Genomic DNA, 20,292 nt, shown 5'->3' with positions numbered 1-20,292 from the left:
TATATATATATATATATATATATATATATATATATATATATATATATATATATATATAAGTATTATTATTATTATTATTATAAAGGGGGGTTTTACCGTTTAATGACCGGTTTGTCGATTTTAAAACTTAAGTCACAATTAAAACCTAATGTAAAATATTAAATATAAATACAATTTAATTTAAAGCATAAAATAAAGGAAGATAAATAAAATGCGTAAAATAAATAACAATGACGATATATAAAATTGCGAATAATAAAATGACAATAATTAAAAATACGATGAGAAATATAATAAAACAATTATGCTTATTTAAACTTCCGTAACCATGATGTTTGACGTTTTGATTTTAATTTATTATCCTGGGTTAATTGTCCTTTGTCCTGGATTATTTGATACCTATTTGGTTTTTGTCCATAATAGTCCATCGGTCATAATTATAAAATGCTCGTCAAATTAACCTTATTCCCGAAGTCAAATATTTCAACTAATTAGGGATTCGAACTGTAACAAGGTTTTAATACTTTGTTTAATAATTACACCAGGTTATCGACTGCGTGTAATCCAAGGTTTTAATACTTTGTTAACAATTACACCAATTATCCTTGTATATAATTCACCCCTGTTTTAATTAGTCCATGATACATTAATTTATTCACTTGGCCATAATGAATAATAAATTACCCAATCCAATTGATTAATTAAATGATTTTAAACGATGTCGTATAAACGTCACTAAATAGGACATTCGTAATCAATTTAATAATTATTAGATTAACTAATTTGAAGATATGTTCGACAGATTCCAATGAGTTGTAATTCAATTAGACAATACCCCCCATTTATTAATAGTCCATAGTCCAATGTTCACAAGTGTCGGTCTTTTGTCCAAACCCTAATTATGGTACAAAGTTTAATAACCCCGTCTTAATATTTAGCCCAACATCACGATTACTTCGGATCAAATAAGCATATAATAACTTAGTTATGATACATTAATTAATAAAGGAAGAACATAGCTTACAGTGATTATTTATCGCGTAGCGTTACACGGACAGAGTTCCGATTTTAAAACCCGTAAAACATTTCTTACAATAACATTATTATTAAAATTAAAATTAAAATTAAAATTAAAAATAAAATTGAAATTAAATATAAATTATATATATATATATATATATATATATATATATATATATATATATATATATATATATATATATATATATATAGATTGATCAGAGAGATAGATAGAAAAGGTGTGTATGAATCGAGCAGAATTCGTTGGCTTTGATAGGCCCACTTTGAACTGTACAGCTCCGCGAGTGCGGAGGTTTTGTGCCTTACAGCTCCGCGAGTGTGGAGCTTCGGATTCCAGCTCACCAAATTGAGTTAAACGTGGGCTGCTGAATTTTATAATATATAATATAATAATATATAATTTTATATAATTATATAAATATATATATATATATTATATTATATTCTTGTGCATAGTTGACTTGTAATTTTAGCTCCCTTGAGTTGTACGTTGATGCTCGATTTATGTCTCAGTTCCGGATTTTCGAACGCCTTTTCGTACGCTTAGATATCTTGTACTTTGCGTTTCGCGGTTTGTACTCTTGTCATTTTTAGGCGTTTCTTATCAATAAATTGAACCACTTTAATTATATCTTGTACATTTGAGCTTTTTGGTCATTTGCGTCTTTAAATCGTCGTTTTCTTCTTTCGTCTTCGCACTTATTTATTTAAATGATTATTACATAAAAATAGAACAATAGTAACTAAAAGCTTTACATATTGGAAGGATATTGATACTAAATATATGTTCCTTTTTAGCATTATCAAAACACATCAACGAATTGTACACTTGAAGCCATATGCATCAAGGATGAGAACCGTGATGAATATCAAGCACCAAGAACCCACTTAAGCACTCTGTTTACTGTTTTTGGAGGTCTGATCAGTAACCTAGGCTACTGTAAAGTTGATTTTCACTTATTTCGGTTTGAGTAGATGATCTTCCGTTTAGGCCTCGTCTTAATCCGAGTTACGGTTTAGGATTTATGGCTCTCCAAAAGTCACTACACCCTATTAACGTTATGCTGAAATTTCTGACCTACTCGTACTTAAACCGTCACCACAGTCAAACGAAGATGAGTTTGGTTCTGGAAATTGGTCAACCTCTAGGGGACTCATATACGGAGCCATGACCACTAGCCTCACCTTATTTCAGTTTGTATAGAGGTCGTGGCGACTGAACGAAGTCAGCCTTTGTTTCAAACCCGAGTCTTGACTTAAAACTTACTATACACTTTTTGATAAATGATGAATGATGATGATACTTAAGACCTAATTTACATACATTTAAACCTTTGGGAACGATTTACTGACTTAGTAACTTTTGACTTAGGTTGAGGACTTTTCGGACCAACCAGTTGCTTACTATTTTCCCGCGTATCGACTTTTACTACTTTCCACTGTGAGTTATAGCATCCCTTTTTACTTTAACTATTTTGGGACTGAGATTACATGCGCATTTTACATTTTACATACTAGGCACGAGTACTTAAACTTTATATATGTGTGGGTTATACAACGGCATAAACTTTCCCCTTAGCTCGGTAACGTTCAGTCATTGGTTTTTGAACCGGTGAACGCGAATCTTAGATATGGATCCATAGGGTTTGACATCCCCACTCGGGCTAGTCGCGCTAGCATTTAACGAGTGTTTAATACTTCGTAAACATACGCACTCTCCAAGTGTACTTTTAGGGGGCGATAAGCGTTAAAAGCGTTAAGTTAGTTACCAAGTGCCCACATTTATACATATACTTTTCATACTGTTTTGAAACGCTGTTGAAGCACTGAAATCTCGTGGCCTACCTTACATTACTGTTATACTTAAACTATAGCTCACCAACCTTTGTGTTGACATTTTTAAGCATGTTTTTCTCAGGTGCTTAAGGTTTGCGTGCTTCCGCTTTACTAGTCATGCCTTGTAGACTTCCGCTGTGCTTACTAGAGATGTCACCGCATGAAACATTTTATTTTGCATTCAAACTATATTGCTTCTGAAATGATGTATTTGTAACGACCTATGGGTCACGTACTATTATTGCTTGCTATTCGTAGGAGCATACTTTTGGTTGTTAAAAATTTGACGTTGGTTAAAACGTGACCTTTATTCATGAATGCAAACTTGTTTTGAAACAGCATATAGTATTTGACCTTGTAATGATCTTGTTGTTGATGATTCGTACACGATGGTTTTGTACGGGGCATCACAGTCGGTGTCCCGGGGGTAGATCCATTAACTCCCAAGTATTATTCATTTAAATAGAAGCTATTTCACCTTTCATAGCTTGGTACCATTCTTTATATCTTGTAGCTTCCCTGAAATTTGTTGGCTCTCCTTCAGGAAGAAGAAGATCATATATATCACTTTGATTTTTCCAACCTCGTGGTGGTGTATCATCATATGTCTCATCTTCTGCCATAGATGGATCTGACTCATTGACTGTATCTGTCGGGAGACGAGACATCATAGGTCCTCGCTGTTTTACTGTCGTTTCAGGACTGCTAACATCAAAATGGGTTATGCTTTCCTCATTGGTCGATGTTCCTTGACTTGAGGAGTTGCTGCTTTGTGGGCTATATGAGCTACTTGGGCTGCCTGGTTCAGTAGGCCCATTTTCAGAATTTTGATCAGCTGAGACAACTTCACCGGGGTTTATATGTATCACGAATTCTCCTTTGTGATTAGGTTCTTGATTGTATTCTACTCCGGAATGCCAATCCCATTTGCGTGCTTTATCAAATTCCACATCTCGACTGATTACTTTTTTCATCTCCTCGGGATCATACATACGATGTGCCTTAGTTCCTGGTTCAGTTCCTAAATAAACCATAGGAATACTTCTGTCATCAAGTTGTTTTACTTGATCTGAAGGTACTTTCACATATCCAACACATCCAAACACCCGTAAATGATCAAGATTTGGTCTTCTTCCTTTTAAAGCCTCATATGGTGTTTGATTTTTCAGAATCTTCGTGGGTAACCTGTTTAGAACATAAACCGTGTGGCATACTACTTCAGCCCAGAAACTTTGTGGCATATCCATTGCTTTAAGAATACTCGTTGTTGTGCTCATCATTGTTCGATTTCGCCTTTTAACGATACCATTCTGCTGTGGCGAGGTGCAGTCAACTGTCTTGTGATTCCAGCATAATCACAATACTGATTGAACTCGTTGGATGTAAATTCTCCTCCCCGATCAGTTCTATGGACCTTTATTTTCCTTCCATATTGATTTTCAGTAATCGCCTTGAATTTCTTGAATTGCTCAAACGCCTCTCCTTTGGTTTTTAACATGAAAGACCACATAAACCTGCTGTGATCATCAACAATCAGCAGAAGGTACATGTTTCCAGCTTTGGTGGCAGGGGATATGGGTCCGCACAGATCTGCATAAATCTGTTCCAGTGGATTTTGGGCTCTAAAAGTTGTCTGAACAGGAAAACTTTGTCGTGAATGTTTCCCTGCTAAACATGCTTCGCACATCTGTATAAGGTGATCAATAACCGACACTCCATCAACTAGATTGTTGGTCCCTAGCCGCTTTATTGTATCAAAGTTCACATGACCGAGACGGGCATGCCACAACCATGCTGGATCATCAATCTTGGCATGTAAAAAGATTGGTGTCCCAACCTCGAGATTAATTTTATACAGCCGATTAGGAGACCTTTGAACCTTCATTAGCAGCGATCCATCTACCTCAAACATATACAAGAAACCATGTTTGATCAAGATTACACAACCCCCTTCTTCAGCTTGCCCACGACTAAATATGTTAGTCTTTAAGTATGGGATATAAAGTTTGTCTGTCAACAAACGTTGTTCACCATTCATACATGTTAAAAGAATAGATCCTCTTTATTCTATATCTACACACGAGTTATCCCCAAACCTCACTGTACTACCAATATCTGTATCAAGTTTTGAAAACAGCCCTTTGTTTCCTGTCATATGGTTTGTTACTCCAGTATCTAAGTACCACATGTTTTCTCTACCATCATGTGACCCGTACTTTGCTGGAAAAACCTTCTTTTCACTTAAATGAATAACTTCCTTCTCGTTTCTTTGATTGGACACAGACATCAATAGTGCAGGCATGTCATCATTAGCCATTGGTAGTTCGGTTGAAATAGCTTGAGTCAAATTTGCTTGTTCTCCTTTCTTTCGTGTTGGACAATCGGATGAGAAGTGTCCAAATGCATCACATCGAAAACACTGCAACTTGGATCGATCTTTAGTTAAACTTTCGGTTGTTTGTCTTCCAGCAGGAGAGTTTTGTCTGCGGACCGAACACCTTCCTCGACCACCAAATTGTCCACGACCTCGGCCCCTACCCCGGGTGTCTTGGCCATTCCCTCGACCTCGACCAAAGCTGGTTTCCCTTTTCTTTCTTGAGTCCCATTCTTCATAGAACAACATAAGTTGGTCATGGTTGTTATCTGTAGTCTTTAGACTGGTTCGTTCTTCATAAGCTTTTAGCCTACCCACAACTTCCTGGAATTTCACCGTCTTGAGATCAACCAGTTGTTCGATAGTGGCTGCCATATTTAAGAATTTTTCTGGTATGGCAGTTAATATTTTTCTCACCAACGTGGTTTCCTCAATGATGGTTCCAAGTGCAGCTAATTTTGAGGCAATTCCATAAAGTTTTGCTGCAAAATCATCAATATTTTCGCTATCTTTCATCCGTGCTGCTTCAAATTCAGCTTTAAGAGTTTGAAGTCTAGCCTCCATTACTCGTTCAACTCCAAGGTGAAAGGTCTTGATTGCATCCCAGATTTTCTTTGCATGGGTGCAACCTGCAACTTGAAGAATCAAGTCTTCAGGTAAAGACTGATACAGATAAGCGATTGCAGCATTATCCTTTTTCTAATCGACATTAGTTCCAGATTCAATTGATTTCCAGATTCCATGTGCCTTAAAAATCGCTTTGATCCTAAGCGACCAGATGGGATAATTGGTCGCAGTTAGGATAGGGCACTGGAAAGTAAGATGGTTGGTATCCTTGATTGCAGTCGAGGTATTGATAATATCCCCCATGAGTTTGGTCTTCGATCGATGCTCGTATTTTATTCTGTCTTAGAATCTGGTGATTGATCTAGTCCTTTTGATCAACAACAACGATCCCTTTTGTAACTTAGCTCTGATACCAATTGAAGAAATTGGTACCAGATTATAAAACAGAATAGTAAAATTTAAGAACAAGAACGTACTGAAAATCCTTCTCCAATTATAAAAAAAGTCTTAATACAATCCTCTCATAGAGCAACTATCCCTATTTATAATTGATTAATCTTGTCCATTAAGCAAGTCTAGAATAATCTAGGATAATAAAGTCTAGAATATATTAGAAGTAATCAAGGAAGAAGCAAAATTGAAAACAATGACGGCTAGCCCACTTGTTCTCCGTTCACACGTTTCACCTCCTCAAATCTATTTCAGATATAATTTCACAAAATAAACCTCTAACTATTACTTTATGTCAAGATTGGTCCAACAATAACAATAACAATAACAATAACAATAATAATTCAATATGAATGGAAAAGGTGATCACTCCCAACCAAAATAGTTACATACAAAGATAAATACATTTATTCAATGAAATAACTCATATTTCTTTAATATTTATGAAGAAAAAAAAACTATGTTGACATCATCTAGACATATATGTTGTTCTGTTGGACGTATAAACTAGTGTACACTCGCCATTTCGCGAAATTAATAATTAAAAATATAATAATAACAGTAAGTTTTCTTTTTTATATAGGAGATAATAAAAATAATTGAGTTTGTTATGTTTTTATATGTAAGAGATAGTTGAGTTTGTTAGACCACTCCCAATGTTCTATCGCCCTACACCGCCCTGCGCTCCGCCTTCCAAGCCGCTGCTCCCCGAAAGCTCACTCACAATCTATGGCTCACTTAGGGGTGGTTAAGCCCTGCTCCGCCCTAGGGGCTTGCGCCCTGCTCCTAAAAGATTGTCGGAAGTTTTTAACGTTCGAAGGTCTTATGTCCCACAAAGGAAAGCAAACTCAACCCAGTGATGTGTTTCAAGACATGCAAGACATTCCAGAAACTTTAAGGTCAATATTCAATCTTTTGACAAAAAATAGACATAAGGACTTTCTTTTTATATATAAGAAGAAAGTGATCTATTTCATAGTATATCTAAAATCAGGCTGAGATGGCTTTTGAAGCGCGAACGTTAACTTAGATGTTGACACTTGGGAATTATGTGTATGATTCTGCCTCACGATACTTAAAGCATTGGAGGAAAATCTAGACACGTATATGGAGGCACCCACGGAGAGCATGGAGGTTTCTTTTGCATTGGCCAAAGCATTTTGCATTCTACATTCTTCTTCCACCAACGCTTTTTGTAGCTTTCGTTTACAATGCCTACGCCACGCAGACTGTATGAAGCATGCTGCCCATGTCCTCCATTGTTGTGAGAAGAACCTGATAATAATAAATACAATTTTAAGTTTGGATTCTAATTATGGACACATGATTAAAGATCCTGCATTATAGGTTTAACTATTCAATTGTGAATTGAATGTGGAAAGCAACAGGTTGTTCACTATTCAATATATGTTCACTATTCACAGGACACCACTAGTTTGAAAAAATTTAGCAAAAAATACCCTTTGAATTGTATAGGACACCACTAAATTTAACTGCAGGACCCCTTATATTTTTCAAATTTATAGTTTTTCCTTTTAAACTGTATAGAAAACTACCAAATTTAACTACTTGGACCACATGAATTTTTCGAATTTGTAGTTATTTTTTGGAATTAGAGTTTTTTTTCATCATTTTTTGAAGTTTTTTTTTCTTTTTCAAAATTTAGCCCGAGTTAAAGTTTAGGGTTTAGTCCCTAAACCCTAAACTCTAAACCGTTCGTGTTAAAAATTCAATCTAAACCCTAATTTCTAAACCCTAAACCTAATTTCCAAACCCTAATTTCTAAACCCGAATTTCCAAACCCTAATTTCTAACCCCTTAAAAAAACTTTAATTAAAACATTACATATGATGCATGTTATCATTTATTCCTTCGAGCGTTTCCCGCCAAAATAATAACACTTATCACAAAGTGTCTTTTTTAATTTTTCATATTTTCATGTGATTTTAATGTTTGAAAAAACAAATTAAAAAAAAATAATAATAAAACTACTTCCCCCAAAAAAGTGCTTCCCTCTTGATTAAAACACTAAAAAAACGCTATATATATATATATATATATATATATATATATATATATATATATATATATGGGCAGGATCAATGGGGAAGTAACCAATCGGAGGGAAGCTGGGGGAAGCAAATTTTTTTTTTGTTTTTTTGGAATTTTTTTTTTCCGGCATCAAGATCACACGAAAATATGAACATTTAGAAAAGACACTTCGTGATGAATGTTATTATTTAGGCGGGAAAACGATCGATAAAAATAACATTCAAGATAATATTGTTAGTGAAGAATGTGAACATTTTTTTTCATGTTTTGTGAAGTAAAATTCAGCCCGATTTAGAGTTTAGGGTTTGGTGTTTTGGGTTAAGTCCTAAACCCAAAACCCTAAACCCTAAACTCTAAACCGTTCGTGTTAAAAACTCAATCTAAATCCTAAATCTAAACCCTAAACCCTAAATTTCTAAACCTATATCTAAACTCTATAAACCCTAATATCTAAACCCTAATATCTAAAACCTCAACATATGCTCGAAAAACACGATAATTGTTATATATTACTTCTTCGAGCATTTTCCCGCCAAAATAAAAACATTTATCACAAAGTGTCTTTATTAAATGTTCATATTTTCATCCAATCTATAATGTTCGTGAACAAAGTTTTCTCAAAAAACGAAAAAAAAAAAAAAAATTTGCTTCCCCTTGATCCTACCACTATATATATATATATATATAGATGAGATGAAAATATGAACATTTAGTAGAGACACTTTGTGATAAATGTTTTTATTTTGGCGGGAAAACGCTCGAAGAAGTAATATATAACAATTATCGTGTTTTTCGAGCGTATTTTGAGGTTTTAGCTATTGAGTTTTAGATATTAGGGTTTAGATATTAGGGTTTATAGGGTTTAGATATTAGGGTTTAGAAATTTAGGGTTTAGGGTTTAGATTTAGGGTTTAGATTTAGGATTTAGATTGAGTTTTTAACACGAACGGTTTAGAGTTTAGGGTTTAGGGTTTGGTATTTTGGGTTTATGGAATAAACCCAAAACACCAAACCCTAAACCCTAAACCCTAAACCCTAAATCGGGCTAAATTTTACTTCACAAAACATGAAAAAAAAAACCTTCATATTCTTCACGAACAATATTATCTTGAATGTTATTTTTCTCGATCGTTTTCCCGCCTAAATAATAACATTCATCACGAAGTGTCTCTTCTAAATGTTCATATTTTCGTGTGATCTTGATGGCGGAAAAAAAAAATTCAAAAAAAAATAAAAAATTTTGCTTCCCCCCGATTGGTTACTTACCCATTGATCCTGCCCCTATATATATATATATATATATATATATATATACCCCTTGTTATCTCAATAATAAACATGTCGATTTATTAAGTTTACAGTTAGCTGTATGGTAGATGAGATTACCTAAAAGCGTGCTGGAGAAGCCTACTGTCAAGACGCCTAAATTGTGATGCAACGAGCAAAAGGTCATCAGTTACAAGAGCAAATGCTTCAACATCTGTAAGCGCTTCAACAGTTCTAGTAGATAATGGAAGTTGTGCAATTTTAGGAGATAAAGCCCACGTCAGAAGCTCTTCTCCACAGAAGTCGCCAGCTCTAAGGCAATCAGAGTTGAAGAAGCCTATCATTCCACCATTGGTTGTTACACTTAATAATCTACCTCGTGTTATGAATAGCATTTCATGTACTGTATCTCCTTCTCGAACTATGTAGCTATTCTCTGTGTAAAGAACTGGCTTTAGACAGTCACACATAGCATCTAGCAACTGCTCGTCCATTTGTTCAAACATAGGTACCTGCACTAAGCAACAAGGAGGCCGGGTTAGATGTATCAAATCATTTACAGTTTTTCAATGAATTTTTGATGCATAAGAGATGTAAGACTTACTCTCATTAGTGAAGACAAGCAAAGATGACGTTTTATGTCCTGTCTCAAATCCCGAGGAAGGTCTCTAACAAAGGGATTCAACTCAACACCCCTCGTGACTTTCCATTTATACTGCTGGTGCCTCCTCACTCGTTTCCGTAACTCCTCGGGGAGGGAAATAAGTGACATCAGCTCCTCTGCCTCTCGCCTTTTTTCTTTCATCTCTTCCACTCTAAGAGTCAGGTTTGAGAAAGACTGCAAATATTTCTGTAACACTTGAACCACTATATTAGTTCTTGATACTAATGGCGTGTAATTTTGCATCAAAATGCTCTCCTAATCTATATTTTTATAAGCCAAAAACATTCGAAATCGTTAAAAAATCAGTGATGAATGATAATAATTGTGATGAATGATTAATTTTATCATTCATTAAAACGAACGATTATTATCATTCATCACCGATTTTTTAGCGATTTTGTTTTTTTTTTTTTTTTTTTTTTTTTTGTAATTTTTGCATATTCTTCTATTTGCATTTGCATATTAAGAGACCCTAAACGATAATTTTTGCAAAAAAAAATAAAAAATAAAAAAAAAATTGAAATTTTGCTTATCCCGTTTGTACCCTTTTTAAGCTTATCCATGGTTCAAAATTGAGACCTCTTCATGAAAAACATGGTACCACTATACCACCTTGGTGATGGTTTAGTTAAGTAGGTAAAGATCATATTTTATATTGCACATTACAAGAGTAAAGAACACCATCAAGGTCTAGAAATGTAGAAAAATATCAATAATCTTGCACAAGAGTGGACAAATAAGTGCACAAACCTGCATATTACTAATAAGTAAAGCAAATAGAACTAATCCAACGACTGCAATAAAGTCGGCAAATAGGATCTCCCCGTAGAAAGTGCTTGCTTTAAGGCCTTGACCTAGAGAACTGGATGAAAATAGATCATTTTTTAGCTAAAATATAGGTAAGACCAATTTCATACTCATGGCAGTTGGTTTGTAAACCAAAGGTTGCAAAAATCGTTAGTTGGGTAGTATTCAGTCAGGACTTTTTAGGGAGTAATCGGGGAGTACTTAGATGATGACCAAGTTTGACTTTGACCAATTTTCAGGGTAATCCCATGTTGCAAAAAACGAGTACTTGAAGAGTAATTCGGAGTTATGCAACACTGTGTAAACCTAAACTCGGTAAACATGTATGTAAGTTATGCGCTACTCCCACTGGCGAAACTACTTGGGGGCAAGGGGGCACCGCCCCCAGTGGATTTTTTTCAGTGTAAAAATTTTGGGTTTTTCAACTTTGCCCCCGGTGGATATATATTTTTTTTTTGTTGCCCCACAACCTACATAATTTGCCCCAAAACCTACATATTTTGCCCCAAAAACCTTCATAATTTTTTTGCCTCAAAACCTACATATTTTGTCCAAAAAAATTGCTACGATTTTAAATATTTATTTTTTTCCGGTGAAAAAAATCCTAGTTCCGCCACTGGCTACTCCATCTATCACTAATTGGTTTTAGAATGAAATCCCATCTGCTATCCATATGCACATGGTTGTAAGAGTCCAACTAGTCACCGACTAGTACTCGACTTGGCTGATTTATTCGGTGAAAGTTGTTAAAAGTTAATTTTTAGTCGGTCAAATTCCAATTTATTAGTTCAATGTCGAAGTTATTCGGTCAAAGTAGGTCAAATATAGTTAAAGTTAAAGTTGGTAAACATCTTATTAGCCCCTACTAGCCTCCGAGTTGGCCGATTAGTCCCTACAATGTCCTGACCGCCTAGTTCCCGGTTAACGACTTTTACAACATTGCATAGGCATGAAACGGTTCATCACATTAATTGAAGATTATGATGGCATATGGACTTGTGCATAAATCGATGTCTTCCAAATCCAAATGCTCTTTTGAATGTGTCTTCAAGAAAATATTTCACTAAAGAAGTATGTAGGAAAATACAAGTAATAACTAACTAACTAACCTCAGACTCTGCAGACCCCACCATGAACAATACAAAATTTTCTGCTGAAAATCTGTTGTTTCTAAGACCCGAGTTTGAAGAGCATCAAGGAATATGCCAAAATCAAAGTTTGTTGAATCTTTGATTTCGTTCCGTTCAAGAAGAGGGCATGAAGTGTTGAGGAATCCAAAATCCCCCATACGGCCTTCACCGCAATATAAATAGTTAGATTGACAGCCATACGTTTCACACGCAATATTCCAACATCTCAGTTCACTTTCTATTGCAAATAAGTACCAGAGAGCTCCAACTACCTGTTCATTAAAAATCCATTTCATATCATTTGAAAAATACCAATATCAACACGAGTTGTTATAATGTGAATCCAACTATTTGTTTGAAATCTAAGAGACCAACCGGAGCGCGAAAATCACATGTGATTGACTCCACTTTTTTTTTCAAAAAAAAAAAAAAAAAATATTTCCCCAAAAATTATTTTTTTTGCTTTTAATTTATTATTATTATTTTTTTTTTTTAAATTTAGCCTGATTTAGAGTTTAGGGTTTAGAGTTTTGGGGTTTAGTCCATAAACCCAAAACACTAAACTCTAAACCGTTCGTGTTAAAAGCTCAATCTAAACCCTAAACCCTAATTTCTAAACCCTAAACCCTAATTGCTAAACCTTAAACCCTGGATATAGGGTTAAGGGTTAAAGAAGTCAATCACATGTGAACCACATTTTAGAGTAGTTTTGACTACGTATGAGAACAAGTGATTGTCGCGCTTTGATTGGTCCCTTAATTTCAAGCAAATTGTTAGATTCAAATGAATATTTCACATATCAACACATATCCAACTACTCTTATTTGTTGTTGTTGTTGTTGTTAAAATATGATTAGGAAAAAAAAAATAAAAAAAAAATAACATGAAATAACACTTACATGGCTGGCTAGCACATAGAGAAAAAAGTTAAAAGCAGCTCCAGCCCACGCTTTTTCGGTTAGAAAACCAGAAGTTTTCGTCACCTTCTTATAGAAGAGTGAAATTCGAATAACTCGAGGGAAATATTGACAGAAGATGATTAACTTCAATAATTTTTCAGTCAGAAATGAGGATGACCGATTTAAGTTTGGGATGATTACCAAAACTGCAAACTGCACATACATATCATAAATAGATTACTACCAATAAATGTAGGTGTTATGATGTACATAATAATATATATAATAGATGTTAATGTTAACAGGTAAGAATACTGTTAAAAATATTAACGGACTAAATATATTATCATACATCAGTCTGATGTATGTTGAAAATGTGTAGCAGAGAATTGCTTATCCACTTATCCTCCAACTCCTAATAGTGCTTATCCAAATAGGATATGTTCATAAGTATGTTTCTGTAAATTACTAAATTCTCTACCCCATATATATATATATATATATATATATATATATATATATATATATATATATATATATATATATATATATATATATATAGGGTCATAATCAAGAGGGAAGCACTTTTTTGGGGAGTAAAATTAATATTTTTATTTTTTCGTTTTTTCGAAAAAAAATTTCCCAACATTAAGAGCACACAAAAATATGAATATTTAAAAAAGACAGTTTTTGATGAATGTTATTATTTTGGCGGGTAAACGCTCGAAGAAAAAACTGATAACATGTATCATGTGTAATGTTATTCTTCGAGCGTCTTTTTTCCATCATATGTGAAGTTTTTTTTTAAGATTTAGCCCGATTTAGAGTTTAGGGCTTAGGGCTTAGGGTTTAGTCCCTAAACCCAAAACCCTAAGCCCTAAACTCTAAATCGTTCGTGTTAAAATATTCAATCTAAACCCTAATTTCTAATTTCTAAACCCAAAACCCTAATTTCTAAACCCTAATAGCTAAACCCTAATTTTTAAACCCTAAATGCTAAACCCTAATTTCTAAGCGTTTTCCCGCCATAATAATAACATTCATCATGAAGTGTCTTTTTTAAATCTTCATATTTTCATGTGATCTTAATGCCTGGAAAAAAAATTCGAAAAAAACAAAAAAAATTACTCCCCCAAAAAAAGTGCTACCCTCTTGATTAAAACACTATATATATAGGGTCATAATCAAGAGGGAAGCACTTTTTGGGGGAAGTAATTTTTTTTTTTTTTAAATTTTGGTTTTTTCGAATTTTTTTTTTCAGACATCAAAATTAGTTAAAAATATGAACATTTAAAAAAGACACTTTGTGACGAATATTATTATTTTGGCGGTAAAATGCTCGAAGAAAAAAATGAAAACATTCAATGCATTAAATGTTTTGATTCTGAGTTTATTTGCATCGTTTTGTTTTCATCTTGTGTGAAGTGTTTTGTTCGAAATTTAGCCCGATTTACAGTTTAGGGTTTATGGTTTAGTGTTTTGGGTTCCCTAAACCCAAAACCCCAAACCCCAAACCCTAAACCCTAAACTCTAAACCATTTGTGTTAAAATATTCAATCAAAACCCTAATTTCTAAACCCAAAACCCTAATTTCTAAACCCTAATTTTTAGCCCCCTAATTTCTAAACCCTAATTTCTAACCCCTTAAAAAAATTCAGAATCAAAACATTCAATGCATTGAATGTTTTCATTTTTTCTTCGAGCGTTTTACCGCCAAAATAATAATATTCATCACAAAGTGTCTTTTTAAAATGTTCATATTTTCATGTGATCTTGATGCCTGAAAAAAAAATTCGAAAAAAACAAAAAAAATTACTTCCCCCAAAAAAGTGCTTCCCTCTTGATTAAATATCTCTCTCTCTCTCTCTCTATATATATATATATATATATATATATATATATATATATATATATATATATATAGGGGCAGGATCAATGGGTAAGTAACCAATCGGGGGAGCGGGGGAAACAAAAAATTTTTTTTTTTTTTTTTTGATTTTTTTTTCAGGCATCAAGATCACACGAAAATATAAACATTTAAAAAAGACACTTCGTGATGAATGTTATTATTTAGGCGGGAAAACGTTCGACAAAAATAACATTCAAGATAATATTGATCGTGAAGAATGTTAACGTTTTTTTTTTCCTTCATGTTTTGTGAAGTAAAATTTAGCCCGATTTAGAGTTTAAGGTTTAGGGTTTGGTGTTTTGGGTTTAGGACTAAACCCAAAACACCAAACCCTAAACCCTAAACTCTAAATTGTTCGTGTTAAAAACTCAATCTAAATCCTAAATCTAAACCCTAAATCTAAACCCTAAATTTCTAAACCCTAAATTTCTAAACCCTAATATCTAAACCCTATAAACCCTAATATCTAAACCCTAATATCTAAAACCTCAACATACGCTCGAAAAACACGATAATTTTTATATATTACTTCTTCGAGCGTTTTCCCGCCAAAATAAAAACATTTATCACAAAGTGTCTTTATTAAATGTTCATATTTTCATCCAATCTATAATGTTCGTCTATAATGTTCGTGAACAAAGTTTTTTCAAAAAAAAAAAAAAAAAAAAAAAAATACGTCCCCCCGATTGGTTACCTCCTCTTGATCCTACCACTATATATATATATATATATATATATATATATATATATATATATATATATATATATATATATATATATATATATATATATATTTAGACATACATATATATTATATATATCACTAGAAGTATAGACAAACCTGTGGAAGTGGAAGGGCTGATAACACATCAATGAAGAAGTAGGACTTTAGGTAACGTGTTGCCACATAAAGAGGTTCATCTATAAATTCTCTTCTTCGAAGTAAATGATTATAACGAGGAACATATGCAGTGCGAAACTGAATAACAATGTGAAATACATATAATATGTCGGAAAATGAACGAAGGACACACACAACAATCTCCAAATTGCGGTCCACATCAAGGCATTTTTGAGTGCCATTAATTCTAGGAACATAGAAAAACAGAGGATCCAAGGACAGGGCTATCACAGAACATAATAAAAAAAATTTGTTCCATTGAAGAATAAATTGACCCTCTGGATCTAAAAACTTCATAGATATGCTTTCAAATCCTCTCTTCTCTTTAATCACTTTCACTTGAGCCCTTCTCATGTCCTTAAAAATATCTGTAATATTCAAACATCACTGTCATATGTGGTTGATGAAATTGTAGACTACAGGCTAATCGGTCAGCATTTAGTACGTTTGATATTGAAAGGTGATCACTGATTGACCTGTCAAGTCTAACAAGTTGACTACCTACCTGACTACCACAAACAGATAGTAGAAGCCTGAAATTTTTTAGCATGTATGTCTTGAAAATGCAGACGAAAATCAAAATGTCAGAATCTATATCAATATATCTGTACCATTCTAGAAAATATCTATATATGGTATTTATTAACTAATAATTCATATTATTAACAAGGATTAAAAATAAGATTACCTGATAGGACACTTGAGAACAATCGAATAATTCCTTGAGAAACGCCTGTTTTTTTTTTCCCTCAAATTTTCTGGTACTAAACAACACATATAGTGTTTATGGTTATGGTTATATAAATGAAGTTGAACATGAAATTGAAGTAGAAAATAGGATGGGAAGCTTCCGGTGGTGAAAAAGCAGTAAATTACAAACATTATTACTACGTAGCAAGTAAGAAGCTTCGTGTGAAGTAAATGGAAACCCTCATTTTCAAAAAAGAGGGGGGACTTTGATGGCGACGCGCAAGGATAAGTCGAAATCTGGTGGGGCTACTGAGGGTTGCATCGTTGTTAAAATTAAGGCTTACTTGTGATGGATGGTTGACTTGATGTACCAAAAACTAACTGATACCGAGTAAACGTGTATCTTCTACTTTTTTTTTTTTTTTTTTTTTTTTTTTTTTTTTTTTTTTAAACGTAATAACATTTATAACGGATCCGAAGATCGAACAAGTACAAATGATACAAGGAGATCCAAACATAGGCAAAACCGCGACCAAATCGAATCCAAAGTAAACGATCTCACCAACAGGGTGAAGACACACTTTACCAAGAAACAAAAAACTAGTCTAACATGCCAACAAACAATGATTACCAGTATATCATAAGTACTAAAATAAAGCTAGTAACCAACAAAGGATAAAATAACCGTTGGACACCGACCGGAATACACCTGAAAGAGGCAACCATCTTCAAAAATCCAAACACAGCCAAAACCCAAGTAAGAGAACGTCACCAAGGTTCAAACCAGCAGGCATATAGGACAATCACCAACAACATATTCCGGCCAAAAAGTGGCCGGCCGAAAAACATAACCGTCACCCACCATTCAAACGACCACCTTGAAAACGGAGAAAGGAAACAAAATGCCCTAGGACCACCCTCAACAGAGAACCAGAATACCAACTTGGTATTCGCCGCCTGACCAAAGAGAAGGTTCTACTCTTGTTTAACAACTGTAAGACCATTGTTAATGATGAGGGGTGATATAGGCTTTTACCGCCCGATAGGGAAGAGTGGTGTATTAGGGATGGATATGTACCAAGTCGAAATCATTCGGTCCACCCGTTTCGTGATGAATATAGATGAACATTAATGGATATGGATACGGATATTTGATGAACCTAAATGCATACGAATATGGATATGGATGAAAAGTTTCATCCATGAATATATCCATTATCACCCGAAATGCATATATAAATGCATAAATATAAATACATGCTTAAATATTTACTATTACAAATGCATTTTTCAAGACTTACATTTTGCTTTCAACTTTATAATAAATAACTAACATATATATTACTATAAAAAGTGTATATCTAACAAAATAAACGAACAATTTACTTATTTAATTTTTCATAATCTATGTTTAATAGTAAATTCAATAATGTGTTCAATCGCGGACAAAAATTTTACATTCTAGGGGATATATATTGATTATATTATGTTATATATATTTCTGCTATACTATGTTTTTCTTTTCATCGCATATTGGGAAATATTGTAACAAATATTAATCTTTTTAATATCCAATGGATATCCATTAACTCGCTTCATCAAGTGGATATGGATATGGATGGATGAATAACAATGAAATGGATATGAATATGGATATGGATGAACAAAACCTAAATGGATATGGATATGGATTCGGCATCACCCGATCTGTGATGACCCGGGAATTTCCGACCAAATTTAAACTTGAATCTTATTTGATTTCGATACGATAAGCAAAGTCTGTAATGTTGAGTCTCAAAAATGTTGGAATTATATTCATGTAATCAATTTATCCTTTGACTATTCCCGACGATTCACGAACAATTAATTGTAAATAAATATGTACATGTGTATACATATATAAATATAAATAAATATAGTAATTTGAAATAATAAAATTTAATCATTTGAATTAAGATTTATTATTATTAAATATTGACATTAAGAATTATTGTTACTACTATTATTATTATTATTCTTATACATATCATATAATTAATAAGATGTAATGTTAATATCTTATATAATAAATTTAATTACAAGTTAAACTATAATTGTTATAATAATAATATTATTATTACTTTCAATATTAACACATATAACAGTACTGTTAATATTATTATGAAAACGGATATAAATATAAGTTGTTATATTTACAATAATTATTAATAGTATTATAAGTATCATTAAGATTATATTACAAAAATAGAATACATGTAATTTGTTATATCTTTTATATCATTAGTATTATTAGATATTATTATCATTATTATTAAGAATCTAATACCTTTTATTATTATTATTAACATTTTTGCTATTTTTTATCATTATTATTATTAAACTTACTAAAGATTATCAATATCATCATATTATTATTATTACCATTTTCTTTGTCTGTTATATTTAATATATTATCAATAATAATAAAATTATCATTATTAACATAATTATTAGTAATTAGAATTATTATTATTACTGTATTTATTATTAATACAATATATTATCATTATTAATAATAATATAATCATTATAAATTTTATGATTTTTAGTATCATTAATATTTATTATTATTAACATAATTATTATTATTAATTATTAATAATAGGTTTATTAATTATTAGTATTTACTATATATATAAACTAAAAATATCAAACAAAATTCGTTCTATGCAGTTACAAGTAGCTATCAAATTGTAGAAAAATTTGCTTTCCCTGTTTCTGATTGTACTGATGTCGAATTCAATTCTGTATACAACCAAATTATGTTAACAATCGATATCACTCTTTTTTCTTATTTTTTTTTGTCTGATCCATTATATGCCTGACGACCTTAATAGCTCTACAAATCGAATTCAATCGTCATTGACTTACCCTACAATCGTTCACAACTCGGCATCAATCATTCAGTATAATTCATTTACTGCACTCCTCATACTAAAACAAGAAATTTAGAGAAACAACTCTACAACTCTGTTCTTGACCCGTTTTAATCAATACTTCGAATTCGAAACCAATATCAAAAAGTATTAATGCAGAGTTGCAAGGAATCTCTTACTCAATCTTTCTACAAAAACTCAGGTTTCAATTCGTTATATCAAGTTCGAATTGTCGAGTCAAACTTTTGTTTCAAAAGAGTCAAAGTTTTGTTCATCAAGAAATTAGAAATCGTTGTGATGTTTCTGTTAAAATTAACGATACAAAAAGTTTTTAGTGATGATTTTAAACATGTTTCATTTTATAATTATATTGTAAAACGTCCTTGAAATCAAAATCAAAATTTTTTTTCTTCCTTTGTGTTACGAACATCGAACAGGTTTATTTATTTATTTATTATTTTTTTTTCTTCTTCAAACTAATTCATCAAAGATATATGTTTCTATGATAGATAATAAAGCCTAAAATTAATTAGTAAATTTATTATGAGATGAGTGTGATTATTAGTCGATCACATTTTGGAGAAGAAGAAGAGGCAAGGGGAAATTTACAGAAATAGTATAAGTAATTTTCGATTGGGGTTATGACAGAAATAAAAACATGGACGGATGGTTTAGGGAGCGATTGAGTGAACGAGAGGTCTCGAGTTCGAATCCCGGCGGTGACACTTCTTTTTGATCATTTCTTCAAAAGTTGTAACCATTTACTAATTTTATTATTATTATTATTATTA

General features: G+C 32.6%; 1 protein-coding gene across 3 annotated transcripts; it reads right to left on the bottom strand.

Moving 5' to 3' along the window:
• Positions 1–7,161: 7,161 nt before the first annotated feature.
• LOC139902775 (cyclic nucleotide-gated ion channel 1-like) lies at positions 7,162–16,709 on the bottom strand. Of its 3 annotated transcripts, XM_071885384.1 has the most exons (9): positions 16,585–16,633; positions 16,402–16,452; positions 15,837–16,264; positions 13,087–13,299; positions 12,167–12,459; positions 11,001–11,112; positions 10,191–10,436; positions 9,707–10,098; positions 7,162–7,543 (listed from the first exon to the last, which is right to left on the bottom strand). In XM_071885384.1, the coding sequence occupies exons 3-9, from the start codon at positions 16,248–16,250 to the stop codon at positions 7,237–7,239; spliced, it is 1,977 nt and encodes a 658-aa protein (XP_071741485.1). In that variant the 5' UTR covers positions 16,251–16,264; positions 16,402–16,452; positions 16,585–16,633; the 3' UTR covers positions 7,162–7,236. The 3 variants fall into 3 exon arrangements, with proteins under 3 accessions (XP_071741485.1, XP_071741483.1, XP_071741484.1); XM_071885382.1 differs by lacking the exon at positions 16,402–16,452 and having other exon boundaries at positions 16,585–16,709; XM_071885383.1 differs by lacking the exon at positions 16,585–16,633 and having other exon boundaries at positions 15,837–16,543.
• Between the last annotated feature and the right edge of the window lie 3,583 nt (positions 16,710–20,292).

The sequence above is a fragment of the Rutidosis leptorrhynchoides genome, chromosome 3 (genome assembly GCF_046630445.1).
Source record: "Rutidosis leptorrhynchoides isolate AG116_Rl617_1_P2 chromosome 3, CSIRO_AGI_Rlap_v1, whole genome shotgun sequence".
Lineage (NCBI taxonomy): Eukaryota > Viridiplantae > Streptophyta > Magnoliopsida > Asterales > Asteraceae > Rutidosis > Rutidosis leptorrhynchoides.
Note: the sequence above shows the minus strand (reverse complement) of the source record. Positions and strands in the feature narration are given on the sequence as shown.